Source organism: Sebastes umbrosus, chromosome 10 (genome assembly GCF_015220745.1).
Source record: "Sebastes umbrosus isolate fSebUmb1 chromosome 10, fSebUmb1.pri, whole genome shotgun sequence".
NCBI lineage: Eukaryota > Metazoa > Chordata > Actinopteri > Perciformes > Sebastidae > Sebastes > Sebastes umbrosus.
This window is the reverse complement of record NC_051278.1, coordinates 22,504,769-22,521,068: the sequence shown is the minus strand read 5'-3', so window position 1 is coordinate 22,521,068 and position 16,300 is coordinate 22,504,769. Positions and strand designations below refer to the sequence as shown.

Here is a 16,300-nt window from a genome sequence, read left to right as displayed (position 1 = left end):
AGACACATGGATTTGTGAAAGGAAAGGACCACATGCAGAAGAACACAATTAAAATTTTATTGAACTTTGGTCAAAATAATAAACAAGTGAATACATTGCCACCATGTTAGGAATCAATGGACAAAGACAATGCATTATTATGTGTTTTGTTTTAATGTCATCAGTATATGTTGTGTGGTCAACCTTCATTTCTGCATTCACAACTACGGAGATAAAAGATCCACATTTGCAATACGCGGTTCAAATTTGGGTGACATCCCTAATAAATGAATAAGGGCACATGTACGAGGCCTGTCTGAATTTCCTACTTATTACATGATTAGGAGGCACTCTTCTCACATAAACTGTATGGTGTGCAATTTTCCTCCTCTGTGTTTTTCATAGACGGCGGCCACATGTAGCAGCAGTATATGAGGACATAACTCTATAAAATAGGATTTACAAATAATGCACATGAGGTTTGTAAAACGTTTGGGGACATAACTTGTAGCTGTCACTGATAGAAGTAGGTATTAAGGCTGCAGATTCCCTTTGTCCTGGGCCCCATCTTGTGCCGTGTAGTTTTTCCAGCCTGCATCCTAAAAACATGGTCCAAAAAACTAGAAATTAATCTCTTGACACAAACATCGGTTGTCTCCAACAGTGGTTTCTGAAACCGGTAGCCCCGAATAGTTATTTCCATAACAAGTTAGCTTGAGATCTGCTCCAAGACAGTGGTGTGACTGGACATTTTTCCACCTCTCTACAACATAAAAACATGCAAAGCAATAAACATGTTTTAATACATACTTCTAAATTTAAAAACACATCTGTAGTTTTAGTTTCTTTTATTATGTGGATGACAAGGTGTACTTGAGTAGATACAGTCAGTGAAATTATGTCACCGTATTGACTGGGGGTAAAGTAAGAGGAGGGGAGGAGGGGAGGGGGGAGAAAAGAAACAAGTCCACTTTCCAAATTCAGGGCCTCTTCCACCAGGAGTTTGGCCTGAATACGTGGCCAATGGGGGAATGTTACAGTTAGGCTTATTGGCCATTAATCCGTGCTTCAGAGGGCCCAAAAATCTTTGAGATGATGTTACAACTTTGACAAGACGTCATTTTAAGGGCTTCCAAGAGTTCTGTCGTTAAATCATGAAATGAAGGCTTAAAATGTCAACACAAACACCAACGTTCAAGAGTTTGACCTCTAGGGAGTGCCATTCCGTCAATTAGACCCGAATTGGGCTTTCTGGGTCAGGGGGGGCATGTTGATTGCCCTGGTGCCAAAGGCAAAAACAACCTAAGCTCAGACTCAAAATAAAACAGGCCTATGGATCAACCTCCTGTGGCAAAAAAAGTAGACACGTGCTTTCGAATTCTTCACCAGGAGGACAACGAGGCTGTTTTTCTTCTTATACAGATAGACAAGTAGTAGGCTTAACTACACAGGTACGGTAAAAGCCCTATCCTCTGGAGCCCCCGAAATCTTCTAGTTGATTTTGTCCTGGAAAATGTACAAGTTGTTGGTGGCTGCCACGGCTATCACGTTATCTTTGGGGTGCCAGGCAGTGTGGAGGATCTTCTTGTTGAAGTCCAGGCTGTCCACGCTGATCTCGTCCTTCTTCCTCTTGCCGCCGGTGGACACTTTGCGCGGCTTGAGCGTGGCCCGCGGTTTGCTGCTCTCCCGGGACGCCTCCAGTGTGATGTCCCGCCTGGTGTTGCGGTCGAACATTCGGAAGAAGTTGTTGTAGGAGCCGGTCATGATGGCACTGATGAAGAGAAAAAAATAAAAAATTGTTTGTCTAAATTAACTTGAAAAAAAACAACACATCACCAGTGACTGATATTTCAAATCTATAATTCAGGAACACAAAATAAGTGCTAAAAATGCTATCCTATGCAAGATCAAGGACACATACCTGTCACTGCCATTCCAGCAGCACTCGAACTTGTCAAAGATGCAGTCATTTTCATACAAGGAGCAGAGCTTACTGCGAAGGTATTCATGGACCTGAAACAAAACACACATCACTTGACCCTCACATCTTCATCTGTGCAATATCAATATTCTGTGCAATAGCAGCATTTCACATTCATATGTGCAATAATAACCCAACCACTCATTCAGTCTATTTTATTTTATATCTTGTTTTTTTACTGTTTACCTACTTATTATATCTTTATTGTTTACTTGCTATTATATCTTGTTTTTGTTTTTTTCCCCCCTCTGCTGCTGTAATCCTGCAAATTTCCCCGCTGTGGGACTAATAAAAGGATTATCTAATAAGTGAAATGTAAAAGGGCTCATGCAGGTAACACAATACTTGGCCCGATTATTGCACTTTTACATCACTGAATGGTTCTACTCTTAATTTATTTTTTTAACAGAACTGCCCTCAGATTGCTCAGCTAACCAGACACACCAGTGACGCTACTACTTTTTGTGAGTCACAAGGAACTTGCATGCCATTTGTTGAAAGGATCATGCCCATTTGTATTTCTTTGGCCTTTACTTTATCAGCATTTTTATAGAACCATTTCATTACGGTCACCCAGAAAATATGTTTGCAATAATGTTTGTGAATATTTGGATTCAAATGTTCTCTATACGATATTCAGAGCATTAATAAAGCAGCAAACAGCTATTTGTTATGTGAAGATATAGTGGAGTAATGAAGTTGTGTATGTGTGTATTAATCAGAGTTTCTCTGTGCTTTGTTGACATAGCCGGGTCGGCTGTGCGTGCTTTTAGTGCATATTTGTGCGTGTGAGCGCACCCGAACTGGCTAGCTCACAGCCTCTGCTCTGTGCTCATATGGTGGTTACAGCTGATAACGCTGTCATCGCGGAAGTGTAAATGATTCCCTCTCAGGTAAACACTGTTATCTCTGTCAGGTTTGCCATTGTTTGCAATGTTGCGCTGTTAGCACCGTTAGCTGTGAGCTACTGGCTCGCCGTCCGCCATATGTTGAGAGCCGTTGAGAGGCAATAGAAATGTTACCAATCTCGTATTGAGCTTCTTTAAATAAACATTGAGTAGCAGGTGAGGGCTACACAGCAGCACAACAGGCTTATTGTTATATTCTTTCGGGGAAAATCCTGACGTATTGTGAAAATTACACAGTTTGAGGCCTTGAACACAAAAAGACAATTTAGTGCTTTTAAGTCTATGTAAGAAATATCTCATGCGAGGCCCGATTTAAGCAGTCACTTGAATCGGAGATCATTTTTAAAACGCTGTAGTAGGGCAGGGCAGTATGGCCAAAATCTTCTATCCCGATATAGGTCATTTTGTATCTCGATAACGGTATATATCACAATATAGCATGTTTTCTGGTAATTAAATAAATAAATAGTTGCTATGAAATAACAACATGGTAAAGCCAATTTCTGTATACTCCTGTGTGAATTAAATACATGGCAAATGAAAAGTACAATATTTTTTTTTTTACAAAATGAACCTAACAGTTTTAGGTGAAACTATATGGCCTAGCCTAAATCGCATTAGAAACAATTGACAATAGACTAATTTATCCGATAGGCCTTGTTACGTAATTTTGACGATATATATTGTCATATTGCCCAGCCCTACGCTGTTGTGCTCACATTGCTTTCACACGGGGTTCATTTACATTTGAAGTCACCAGATAAGTAGGTTTACGCACCTGATACGTCTCCACTGGCCTGTTCTCCATGTTGAGGTCCCAAACTTTGACGGAGAGGTAGTCACGTGTCATCATATAGCGTCCGCTGTGACTGAACTTCACGTCCGAGATGGAGGAGATGATCTCAGAGAAAAAGGATCGGCTGCTCGGATCCTCGGGCTCCTCAAAGACTGAAAAAGAAAATATGTACATTTCTAAAATTATTACCAGCATGTCTTATTGATTTATCAAAAAGAAAAAAAAAACTATCTGGAACATGTCAAACAATGAATACCGATCACAATTTATCAGATTTCGAAGTGATCACAATCTTTAAATGTATAAATTAAACATGATCAATTTATAGTAATATACATAATGTAGAATAGCAGGAAATCTAAATATTAGATAAACTGTTAAACAAATGTCTATTCTTTTTTCATAAAGCACTTAGTGTATTAACATTTTGATCAATTAATTTTCCACTGACAGCCTAAGTGATCGACCAAACATTGTAGTAATACAGTGGAGGTACTTACACTTTGAGTGCCGATCGCAGAGCGCCGCTGCTCGCATGTCACACAGGCGGATGGTGCCTTTGCTACTGCTGTACACAAATACATTGCATTGGTGTGGATGGCACTCAGCAGCTGTGATTACTTCTGTCAGTTCCTCCATGTTGGCGGGCTTGATGTCTACAATATCTGGGAGCACACTGTTAAAGAACTAACAGTCTTATTATTAATATTCATTATGATACAACGCAGAGACTATTTGGCCTATAAGCCACATATCTAATATCTGTTTTATAAAGAAGAAAAAGGATACTAAAACTTCTGTCTGTGATTTCCAAGTGCCATAGATTTATTCTTAGGTCATCTGCGGAGAGGTACGTTTCATGATCACTATTTACAGAAATGGAATTAATGTGATAGGTGTGCGCATTTGCAAAGATCCTCCGTGGGCTCGCTTCTACCATGAGATCCATTGGCATCAGCACAGGTACCTGAAACACACAACATGCAATTGTAGACAAGATTATATAAAACAAAACATAAAAAGCCATGTTCAATAATGACACACGTGATTAAACATACCCGTAAAGAGGTGATTCTAAAGGGGTCTCGGAGTCGTCCATCTTCATCTTTCAGGTTGTACCCTTCTGCTCGTTTATCTCTTTCACTTATTTTCCACAATTTGATAGTTTTATCTGACAAAAACATGAGAAAGTCACACAGTAAGGTGAAGAACAATTATCCGACAGGGATCCAGTTAAGCCAGCGTGTCAAATTATATCACCAAACAGTCAAAATAGTCTTACCATTTGTCGAAAGTAGAAAGTGAGCAGCATTTTGTTGGGGTAGCCATCTTATTTTATTTATTTTTTCCTCGATTTCTAAACTTTTCAAATAGTCAAATTCTGGCTCGTGACTCTGAAAAGTGCTATAGACGTTGTACTCCCCGCGCAGGTGTGGACGATTCTTGGACTGAAAAACAAATATTGACAAGTCACAAACAGTACATTGCGACACAGAGTAAGTAAGCAAGCATGTACCTTCTGACAAAGAAGATTCTCCTCTCTCACTCTCCATATGAATCTTACCTCCTGTTCATGTTGAAATATCACTACTCTGCCTCCTTTATCTCCAGTTGCAAGCAATTCTCCAGAATAGTTGAACTCAACTGTTGAGATTATGTCAGCTGCAAAAAAATGGACACAAAAATCAGAGTGAATCACAATAAACAGCTCTTTCTCTCTCAGCTAGAACCATGCTAACTGTGCTAGACTGCACAATGAAATCTGGATTACTTAAATAAAAGCATCACACACACTGACAGTAAACACAACATGTACACCCATTCATGTGTGAATGCATTCAATGTGTGAAGTCACTTCCGGGCAATATTCAAAAAAAGTTTTGTGACAGGGAGGGAGGTTATAATTTAAGAGGAAAATTGAATTTTAAAAAGCATTGTGTTTGTACAACAAAGAAGAGTATGTGTATTTCAGTCTGTGGGTTGGATTTGTGGAATGGGTTGGGTGATGGGTTGAAGCGGAGCACAAATATAAATCACTTTAAAAAGCTATACAAAAAAGATATTTTTGGGAGGTATATGGTTGAGGAAGAGTTGTGATAAGGGTTCCGTTAAGGGTTGGTTTATATCTACTTTTTTTAACTCTGGATGGATATGTGGGTTGTAAATAAACTTTAGGATGCTGTTCATATATTTAATTTGGGATGTAAATACATCTGGGATAGTTTATATATTATATTATATTATCATTCTATGATATATGAGTTATTAGAGAAGTGAGAAAGGGGTATAGGGAAAAAGTTTTACTTCTATACCTACTCCTTTTCGGACACTATTACTCTTTGTTTTGTTTGTTATTATTTTGTAACTGTTTTTATTTATTTGTATGTTTGAAATTAAGTTTTTCATTCATTCAAGATAAGTGTGAATTTTCAGCTTTTCCTGCAAAAAAACCCCAGTAATAAGTAAGAGGAAAATAGTTTACATGACATAATGAAGAGGAACTGTGCTACATGTGATCTTCATCTGCTTGCCAGCTTTTATATTTGTCAGATTGGGGTGAGGCAAACACTGGATAATAAAAAGCACTCTGTGCCACGCAGCTGGTTGGGAGCTCTGTTGTGTTGCAGAAGACAACAACACAACTAGTGGTGTGTAGTCACAACTAGATTGCCTGCTACACTATATAACCCTGCTCTCAATTTTGTCTCAAGTGGATTTAAAAAAAAAAAAATCTAATTTACAGCCCTTATTTAAGTTAGCTGGAGAGTACTCAAGACAAGTCAATAGGGAAATATAAGTTTTACTTCTATACCTACTCCTTTTCGGACACTATTACTCGTTTTGTTTGTTATTATTTTGTATCGGTTTTTATTTATTTTTATGTTCGAAATAAAGTCTTTCATTCATTCAAGATAAGTGTGACTTTTAGGAGAAGATGTGGGGCCATATATGTAGACCACTCATATTTTGGCTTTGGGATGTAAATAAATCTGGGATAGTTTATATATTATATTATATTATCATTCTATGATATATGAAAGGACTCTCACCAGCAGACTGAGGAACAGTTTTTTCCCCCAGGCCATCAGACTTTTAAATATATAATTCATACGACACCTTCTCACACAAAAATATATCTTATACAGTATATACTGTATATGTTCTTAATATGCCTCTCTATGTTCTTAATATGTCTTTGTACAAAGTATTTCCTTTTATAATTGTAATGTAAATGAAATTGTAATGTAAATGTAATATAACGTATTACTTTAATGGAGCTTCCCAGCAAAAAGTATTTCACACGTTTGTACCTGTACAACCGGCGTGACAATAAACATCTTGAATCTTGAATGAGTTATTAGAGGAGAAGTGAGAAAGGGGTATAGGGAAATATAAGTTTTACTTCTATACCTACTCCTTTTTTGGACACTATTACTCTTGTTTTGTTTTGTTATTATTTTGCATCTGTTTTTATTTATTGTTATGTTCGAAATTAAGTATTTCATTCATTCAAGATAAGTGTGAATTTTCAGCTTTTCCTGTAAAAAAAACCCAGTAGTAAGTAAGAAGAAAATAGTTTACATGACATAATGAAGAAGAACTATGCTACATGTGATCTTCATCTGCTTGCCAGCTTTTATATTTGTCAGATTGGGGTGAGGCAAACACTGGATAATAAAAAGCACTTTGTGCCACGCTCTGTTGTGTTACAGAAGACAACAACACAACTAGTGGTATGTAATCATAACTAACTAGATTGACTGCTACACTATATATTATATACTATATAAAGCGCTATATAAATGCAAGTCCATTTACCATTTACTATAACCCTGCTCTCAACTTTGGCTCAAGTGGAATTAAAAAAAGAAATCTAATTTACAGCCCTTATTTAAGTTAGCTGGAGAGTAATCTCAAGACAAGTCAATAGGGAAATATAAGTTGTACTTCTATACCTACTCCTTTTCAGACACTATTAGTTGTGTTTTGTTTGTTATTATTTTGTATCTGTTTTTTATTTATTTTTATGTTCGAAATTCAGTCTTTCATTCATTCAAGGAGAAGGATGTAAATAAATCTGGGATAGTTTATATATTATATTATATTATCATTCTATGACATATGAGTTATTAGAGGAGAAGTGAGAAAGGGGTATAGGGAAATATAAGTTTTACTACTCCTTTTCGGACACTATTACTCTTGTTTTGTTTGTTATTATTTTGCATCTGTTTTTATTTATTTTTATGTTCGAAATTATGTCTTTCATTCATTCATTCAAGATAAGTGTGAATTTTCGGCTTTCCCTGCAAAAAAACAACAACAACAGAGTAGTAAGTAATAGGAAAATGGTTTACATGACATAATGAAGAAGAACTATGCTACATGTGGTCTTCATCTGCTTGTCAGCTTTTATATTTGTCAGATTGGGGTGAGGGAGGCAAACACTAGATAATAAAAAGCACTTTGTAGAGAAATAGGGAATAAGGAAATATAAATTTTACTTCTATACCTACTCCTTTTCGGACACTATTACTCTTGTTTTGTTTGTTATTATTTTGCATCTATTTTTATTTATTTTTATTCTCAAAAAAAACTCATTCATTCATGTGTGAATGAATGAAAACAAGCATGATGTCACTCAACACACAATTTATGGACGCAGCACATTGACGTCATGGGACACGGTCGCTCCCCTTTAATATAGCTTAGCAACCAGCTAGCATCCAGCTAGCTAGCTATCCTCATACAGTCATTAACAGAGGAGTAAAAACACATTAATACAACTGTTCCACAAACACACCAATCACAACAGCCTCCTTTATGTGTGCGACCAACCCTAGCTACCGTGCATCCTCATGCACGAACAGAGCATCATCATGTAGCTAAGTTAGCCTAGCCTAGCCTCGCCATGCTACATACCTTCCGCAACATCTTCATCTATGGCTCCTTTCACTTGAGAGAAACACCACTGGAAATCATTTCCTCCTGCAACTCCTGCAAGGAAAGAGCACATGTGTTAGTGAGTGTGTGGTTTCCTCTGGCTGGGGGTGAGATAATGACACATCTAGTAGCTTGTAGTTAGCTCTCAGATTGAGGCCATCGCTCCAGCAGCTCAGAGAGGAGAGGAGAGGAGAGGCTGCTCTTCTCCTCTTCCTAAAGTAGCTTACCCGCCATTGCTTCATGTAGCAGCTCCTGCTGTACACGGCCTGCCAGTGCTTAGTCAACCAGTGCGGCTTGCGAGGGGGGGATTAGATATAGATAGCATCCACAGTCAGTGTGTTGAAGACTCGGGCTCCAGGTCTGTCAGAGAGAGGAGGAGGAGGAGGAGGAGGAAGGACCACGGAAATTATCCGAGATTTTTTTTTTTTTTTTTTTTTTTCTTCCTCCAAAATGGCGCACAGTAACATGGAGAAATGACGTCATGCACACATGCCACATCCTGCTGGCTCTCCATCTCCATCCATCCATCCATCCATTCATCCATTCATCCATTCATCCATCCATTCATCCTCCTGACTGACTGAGCATCATGTTATTATTATTATTATTATTAAGTGTGCATTCAAGTCAAATTTTTTATTACATTACATAAAAGAGACAAAGGAGGACTATATTCACTTTTAAAAGTCTCTTCTGCACTACACTCAATTTTAACAGTCTCTTCTGCACTATATTCACTTTTAAAAGTCTCTTCTGCACTACACTCAATTTTAACAGTCTCTTCTGCACTATATTCACTTTAAACAGTCTCTTATACTGTACACTATATTCATTTTTAAAAAGTCTCTTCTGCACTATATTCACTTTTTACAGTCTCTTATACACTATATTAATTTTTAACAGTCTCTTATAAACTATATTCACTTTTAACAGTCTCTTCTGCACTATATTCATTTTTAATAGTCTCTTCTGCACTATATTCACTTTTAACAGTCTCTTATAAACTATATTCACTTTTAACAGTCTCTTCTGCACTATACTCAATTTTTTAGTAGTCGTGTATCACAGCTGTTACCCTGCACTATATTCAGTTTTAACAGTCTCCTCTGCACTATATTCACTTTTAACAGTCTGTTCTGCACTATATTCACCTTTAACAGTCTCTTCTGTACTATATTCACCTTTAACAGTCTCTTCTGTACTATATTCACTTTTAACAGTCTCTTCTGTACTATATTCACTTTTAACAGTCTCTTATACACTATATTCACTTTTTACAGTCTCTTCTGCACTATATTCACCTTTAACAGTCTCTTCTGTACTATATTCACTTTTAACAGTCTGTTCTGCGCTATATTCACTTTTAACAGTCTCTTTTGCACTATTCTCACTTTTAACAGTCTCTTCTGCACTATACTCACTTTTTTTCGTGTATCACACAGCTGTTACCCTGTACTATATTCAGTTTTAACAGTTTTCTTCATCTCCTGGTATTTTTATATCTGGTATATTTTTTTGTACTTTGTATTTTGCACTACTAACTTTTTTACTGCCTTTTTACTAACATGTTTTTGCACTATGGAACTGTGATGCTGGAAACTTGAATTTCCCTTGGGATCAATAAAGTTACTATCTATCTATCTATCTATCTATCTATCTATCTATCTATCTTTTAATATCTGCTCATACAGTCTGTTCAAGCCAATACAGCTGCCATCTGATGGGAGGAACAAATTGCATGTATGTACACATCTGGATGTGTAGCAAACAAAACCCAAATAAAATTAATCAAAAATAGCCAGCATGAATATTTTTCTAGTCTTATTCATTGGCCAGGGAGATTTCATTAGTGGTATTTGCATAATATAAATGCTAAATTTCTTGTAGAGATAAAAAAAACAACCCACAAACCTATATTAACAAATCATATTACTCATGATAAATCTTTTTTTTCATACAGTCTGTTCAAGCCAATACAGACTTTAAGAACTTTAAACATGCACTATCTGCAACCATCTTGGACTCTAACCACTGGCGCACTTTACACTATATACCACTTTATAGACTGCACATATGTACATATTACATTTATTTATTGTACATACTACATTTATTTATTGACGGACTGTATACACTATGTTCACCCATTCACTCTGTATCTGTTTGCCACATCCTGGCTCCATCATCCATCCTCCTGACTGAGCATCATATTATTATTAAGTGTGCATTCAAGTCTTTATTTTTTCTATGCATTCAGATACATTTTTGTTACATTACATAAAAGGGAGAAAGAAGGACGGTCTGCAGGACAGATAATAATGCACTATACTCACTTTTAACAGTCTCTTCTGCACTACATTAACTTTTTTAATAGTCGTGTATCACAGCTGTTACCCTGCACTATGATCAGTTTTAACAGTTTTCTTCATCTCCTTGTATTTTTATATCTGGTATATTGTTTTGTACTTTGCACTACTAACTTTTTTACTGCCTTTTTACTAACATGTTTTGCACTATGGAACTGTGATGCTGGAAACTTGAATTTCCCTAGGGATCAGTAAAGTCACTATCTATCTATCTATCTATCTATCTATCTATCTATTAATATCTGCTCATACAGTCTGTTCAAGCCAATACAGCTGTCATCTGATGGGAGGAACACATTTCCATCCTCCTGAGCATCATATTATTAAGTGTGCATTAAGTCTTTATTTTCTATGCATTCAGCTAAATTTCATTACATTACATAATTAATATCTGTTAATACAGTCTGCTCAAGCCAATACAGCTGCCATCTGATGGGAGGAACAAAATGCATGTACACAATCCAATCCAGTATCAGTCCTACAGCTAATAATCTTGGTATCATCTTTGACCGGAATATGACTTTTGACCATCATGTCCCTAAACTTGTCCAGACCTGCTTTCTCCAACTAAGAAACATTGCAAAAATCAGATGCATCTTGTCCTCCACGGATCTTGAACTATTAATTCACACTTTCATATTCTCCCGTCTAGACTATTGTAATTCCCTCTACACCTGCCTCAGTCAATCTGCTTTAAATCGCCTACAGGTGGTTCATAATGCATTGGCCAGGTTATTAACCAGAACTAGCCGTCGGTCTCACATCACCCCTGTTCTGGCATCCCTCCACTGGCTCCCTGTGAAATTCAGAATCAACTTTAAGATCTGGCTAATTACATTTAAGGCACTGCATGACCTCGCCCCCAGTTACATTTCTGATCTCTTAGTTCCATATTCGACCCGTCGAACACTTCGATCCTCTAATCTCGGCCTTTTATCCATCCCCCGCTCAAACTGCAAAACAAAAGGTGATCCGACCTTTTAAGTGTGCATTCAAGTCTTTATTTTCTATGCATTCAGCTAAATTTCATTACATTTACATATTAACTCATCCCCCCTCGGCACAACACAAAGCGCCTGGGTCAGTCCTTCATGCTGGTAGCCATCTGGCTCCACAACCAAGGCTGACCCCCATATGAGAACTATGAGGACTTTAAGACTGCACATAATATACATTCTACATTTATTTATTGACGGATTGTACTCACTATGTTCACCCATTCACTCTGTATCTTTTATATCTCTATTATTGTTTTTATCATTTTTGTATACCTTTACCTCTCCTGTGTTTCACTCTGTTTGCTGATGTTGCTGCTTTGACACCTGAATTTTTCCTCCGGGGATTAATAAAGGTTCATCTTATCTTATCTTATCGTATCTTAATATCTGCTCATACAGTCTGTTCAAGCCAATACAGCTGTCATCTGATGGGAGGAACAAATTGTACATGTACACATCTGGATGTGTAGCAAACAAAACCAAATAAAATTAATAAAAAATAGCCAGCAATGAACAGCATGAATATTTTTCTAGTCTTATTCATTGGCCAGGTAGATTTCATAAGTGGTATTTGCATTATATAAGTACATGCTAAATTTCTTGTAGAGATAAATGAGAAATTATCCGTCCAACTGGGGGAGGACACTAGGAGCTGTGAGCTGGTAGCAGTCTATGTTGCTGCCTGCCATAAAGTGGGGGACAGGGACAGCTGTCTGCACCTTGCTGTTGTTTGATTGTTTGTTAATTTGCTTCGTTTCCTGTTTATATCGTTGTTCCAATTGATTGATTTTAAAATTATTTTTGTTTTATTTTATTGATGTTAATGAAATGTAACTATTGTAAATTTTGTATCATTTGAATATGCTTTGGCAATATATACAGTGTTACGTCATGCCAATAAAGCCATTTGAATTGAATTGAATTGAATTGATAAAAGAAAAACACACACAATTTATATTAACAAATCATACTATTCATGATAAATCTTTTTTTTTATTATTGACTGGGTCGTTGTTGATGTTGGATATGAAGTGTGTCCTAACTAAAAAATTGTATGACACCTTACTGTACAAGTATCTCAGCTTGTATTGTGTGGTCAGTGGGTGACATCTAGTGGCGAGATGATGAAATTCTAGGTAATCTTTATTTGGTATGCTGCACCTCTATATGGGAAATCATTTTCAATAAATTTCAGGCCCTATTTCAAAGATGCCAACCTTTTGTATTTTTGTTTTTCACTACTACTACTACTACGACACCCGAGGACACCTTACAATGCATAAAATAAATATTCGAACAGATAAAAACAGCAAAACATGACGCAAACATAGCAAGAGACATTTAGGCAGATATGTAATAGGGGGAATACAACTGTAACGCTGTTAAGGGAAGCACACAGAATGACGGACACTATAGTGGCTTGACCTGTAAAACCTGACTAATCAAACAAGTCCACTCAAAACAAATACAAGTAGTGTTAAAATGTTAAGATGCATCATTTTAGTTTCAGAGTTTGAATTTTTGGCTTTTAAGAATAAGGAATAATGACTCTTATCGGCTTGACCTCTACCGCACATTATTCCCTATAACCATGCTATAGAGATGCCATGCATATATCCAATAAGTTATTACAGTAATTACAGGAAAGTTTGTGACTTTACAGAATTCAGAAAGCCATTATTGTTTCCCCTTGAGGGTGTCACAGTGGACAGTGGAATTTTAATGGTTTTTTTCCCACATTTCCAAAATGGAAAATGCTAGGGATGACCTGATGACATGATTTAATGTATGAAATCAGTGTTATGGCTTCATATGATATAGAAATACCTTATATTACTATCTATCTATCTATCTATCTATCTATCTATCTATTTTCAAACACATTGGAAATGGTTATGTTTTTCTTCTCCCTAATGTACAAAACAACCCAAACCGAAACCAAAACCATGACCCAAAAAACCACGGTATAAACCGAACTGTGGGCTCGTTGAACTATTGTACCAAAATACATATTTATTTTGGTTGATTCAAACTGTCAACCAAACTATTTTATTGCATGCTATCAATCATTATGTTTAGATTTCTTCAAACGGTGGATATTACATTAGGGAACAAACTTTTCAAACTCTGCTCAACCCGAGACTGTTCAGAATCCTTCAAAAAGTATGCCACTTCTATCTCTATTTTTGTGAGCATAATGTGCTCAAAACCACGGTGCAAAATATATACAAACAAAAATAGACGTTAGAGCTGTGGTAGTTAGTTGTTTTTAGTTTTATGCTTATTTCTCTGTAAACAGCACTCTCTGAAGGGTTGGGGTTGTCAAGAATTGGGAGGAGAAGGATAGCCCATAGGGGCTGATGGTGCAATAAAACAAATCCCCAAAAAATAAAGAAACAGCAAATGCTGATGAAGTGTGAGAATATGTAATATCTGGGCCACATTTCAGTAGATAAAATAGAATAAACAGAGATATGTTCTTTTTAGCACACACCAGTTGATAGAAACACACTATTCTAACATAAAGTAATAATTCTGCTGAAATACGGTAAGGAATAAGGAAATAAGGTGTTCTGTTTCCCTATTTCCAAATATATTCTTGTTTAACTAAAATAGCATGGTGGCCCGAAAGTGGCCACATGTTTTTGAAGCTGTAGCCAATCACCTTACACTGACTTGTGATCATGGGCTCTGGATAACTACTGTTTCCATAGTGCTTTTGAACTTTGTGTTTGCTGCATCTGCAGATTGTCCTGGAGGTGGCAAGTGAACAAATAGGGATGCACCCAGGAAGACCTGGACCAAATCTCACCAAAACCTTCTCCCCGGCATCTCCCGAGCTCCACAACCCTCTCATCGCTCACACAGCGTCCCTTGGGGAGAAGCACAGCAGAGGCCTGGAGGTTAGGAAGACTATATATATAAAGGTGGACCGACCTGTACATGCAGTATAAGTACAAGTTGATGATCTAAGACTATTCGTAGAAATGAAAGAGCATGCATAGAAACATGACATAAAAATGTGACATTATACAAGCTCACAAGGCACACATTTTAATTAGTGTAAATTATACATTTTACAGATGTTCTCAACAATGCTGCTAAAAAACGATGAATAGTGTCTTTAATTAACCACAGTAAGTATTTAACACCTACTTGCATATTGATCCCATTTGCAGATGTGGGGATGTTCGCTTTCAATTAAAAACAGATGGTTCACCAGTGTTTTGTAAAACCATCATCATCATTATTTTTTTACGCTGCAGTGGGTAGAAATGGAGCAACTATGATTGAAAAAAGTTATTTTTATGAAATGGTCACTATATCCTGACAGTAGAACATGAGACAGGTAATCTCCGGTGTCCTCCGGTGCTCCTAACGGCATCTGCAAGATTTAACAGACCGGATGAAAACAACCAATCAGAGCCGAGCTGGAGCCTGCCATCTGTGAGCAGCTGTCCACCACTTGCGAACTCCGATCAAACAGTCAATCTAGGCAGCGTTGATCAAATATGAATCAATATTCTGTTACTCTAATGTCTATTTCTTGCCTCAAATGTTTTCAGAAATATCTTGTGGTGTACTGTTTAGCTGTAAAATGAGAAAGTTTGCGACCCTGCAGCCATGTTGAGATCAGTTGAGGAAATACCAAGCACCGCCCACCAGCCAGATCATAGCCAATAGGAACACTCTCTCTCTGAAATGACTTGGGATTGGTCAAGTCTTCCGTCACAGGTTAGATTTCTTAAAGCCTGAAAACAGAGCCATGAGGAGGTGCAGAAATCTAGTTTTCTCTCAGAACACTTGAATTGCAATATGCTGAAAGGTTATAATGGAATTTCTGCCCAATGATTCCAAAAACGTGTTGCCTACTGAAGCTTTAAGAACCACTTGGACCTCTGAAACTTCCTGGACTTGCAGTGTTTTTTACTTTAAAGGTGCAGTGTGTAGGATCTGGCGCCATCTAGCAGTGAGGTTACAGATGGAATATTGTAAACTAAAAACTGAAACTTCTCCGCTGTGCCGAGCGTGTGGTTGAACTACGGTGGCAGACACAAAAACGCGAATGGCCCTATCTAGAGCCCGTGTTTGGTTTGTCCATTCTGGGCTACTGTAGAAACATGGCGGCTGGCTCCGTGAAGAGGACCCGCTCCCTATGTAGATATAAACGGCTCATTCTAAGGTAATGAAAACACAACGACTCTTATTTTCAGGTGACTATACAGTAATGAAAACATAATATTATATTCCATTTCTGCCAATAGATCCCCCGAAATGCTACACACTGTTCCTTTAGTAGCTTTTACCTCTGACTCAATGCAGCAAATTGT

General features: G+C 37.3%; 1 protein-coding gene across 1 annotated transcript; it reads right to left on the bottom strand.

The window, feature by feature from the left end:
* Positions 1-43: 43 nt before the first annotated feature.
* On the bottom strand, positions 44-9,098 carry ppp2r2d (protein phosphatase 2, regulatory subunit B, delta). Its single transcript, XM_037782466.1, has 10 exons — positions 8,833-9,098; positions 8,585-8,659; positions 5,229-5,326; positions 4,947-5,112; positions 4,723-4,835; positions 4,454-4,631; positions 4,165-4,329; positions 3,647-3,816; positions 1,901-1,992; positions 44-1,750 (listed from the first exon to the last, which is right to left on the bottom strand). Exons 1-10 carry the CDS (start codon positions 8,837-8,839, stop codon positions 1,471-1,473), a joined length of 1,344 nt encoding a protein of 447 aa, XP_037638394.1. The 5' UTR covers positions 8,840-9,098; the 3' UTR covers positions 44-1,470.
* Between the last annotated feature and the right edge of the window lie 7,202 nt (positions 9,099-16,300).

Excerpts from the sequence above, each read along its gene's own strand:
- ppp2r2d (XM_037782466.1), bottom strand. Across the intron at positions 5,327-8,584 it reads AGATGAAGATGTTGCGGAAG|CTGACATAATCTCAACAGTT; the intron begins GTATGTAGCATG and ends ATTTTTTTGCAG. Across the intron at positions 1,751-1,900 it reads TGCTGGAATGGCAGTGACAG|TGCCATCATGACCGGCTCCT; the intron begins GTATGTGTCCTT and ends TCTCTTCATCAG.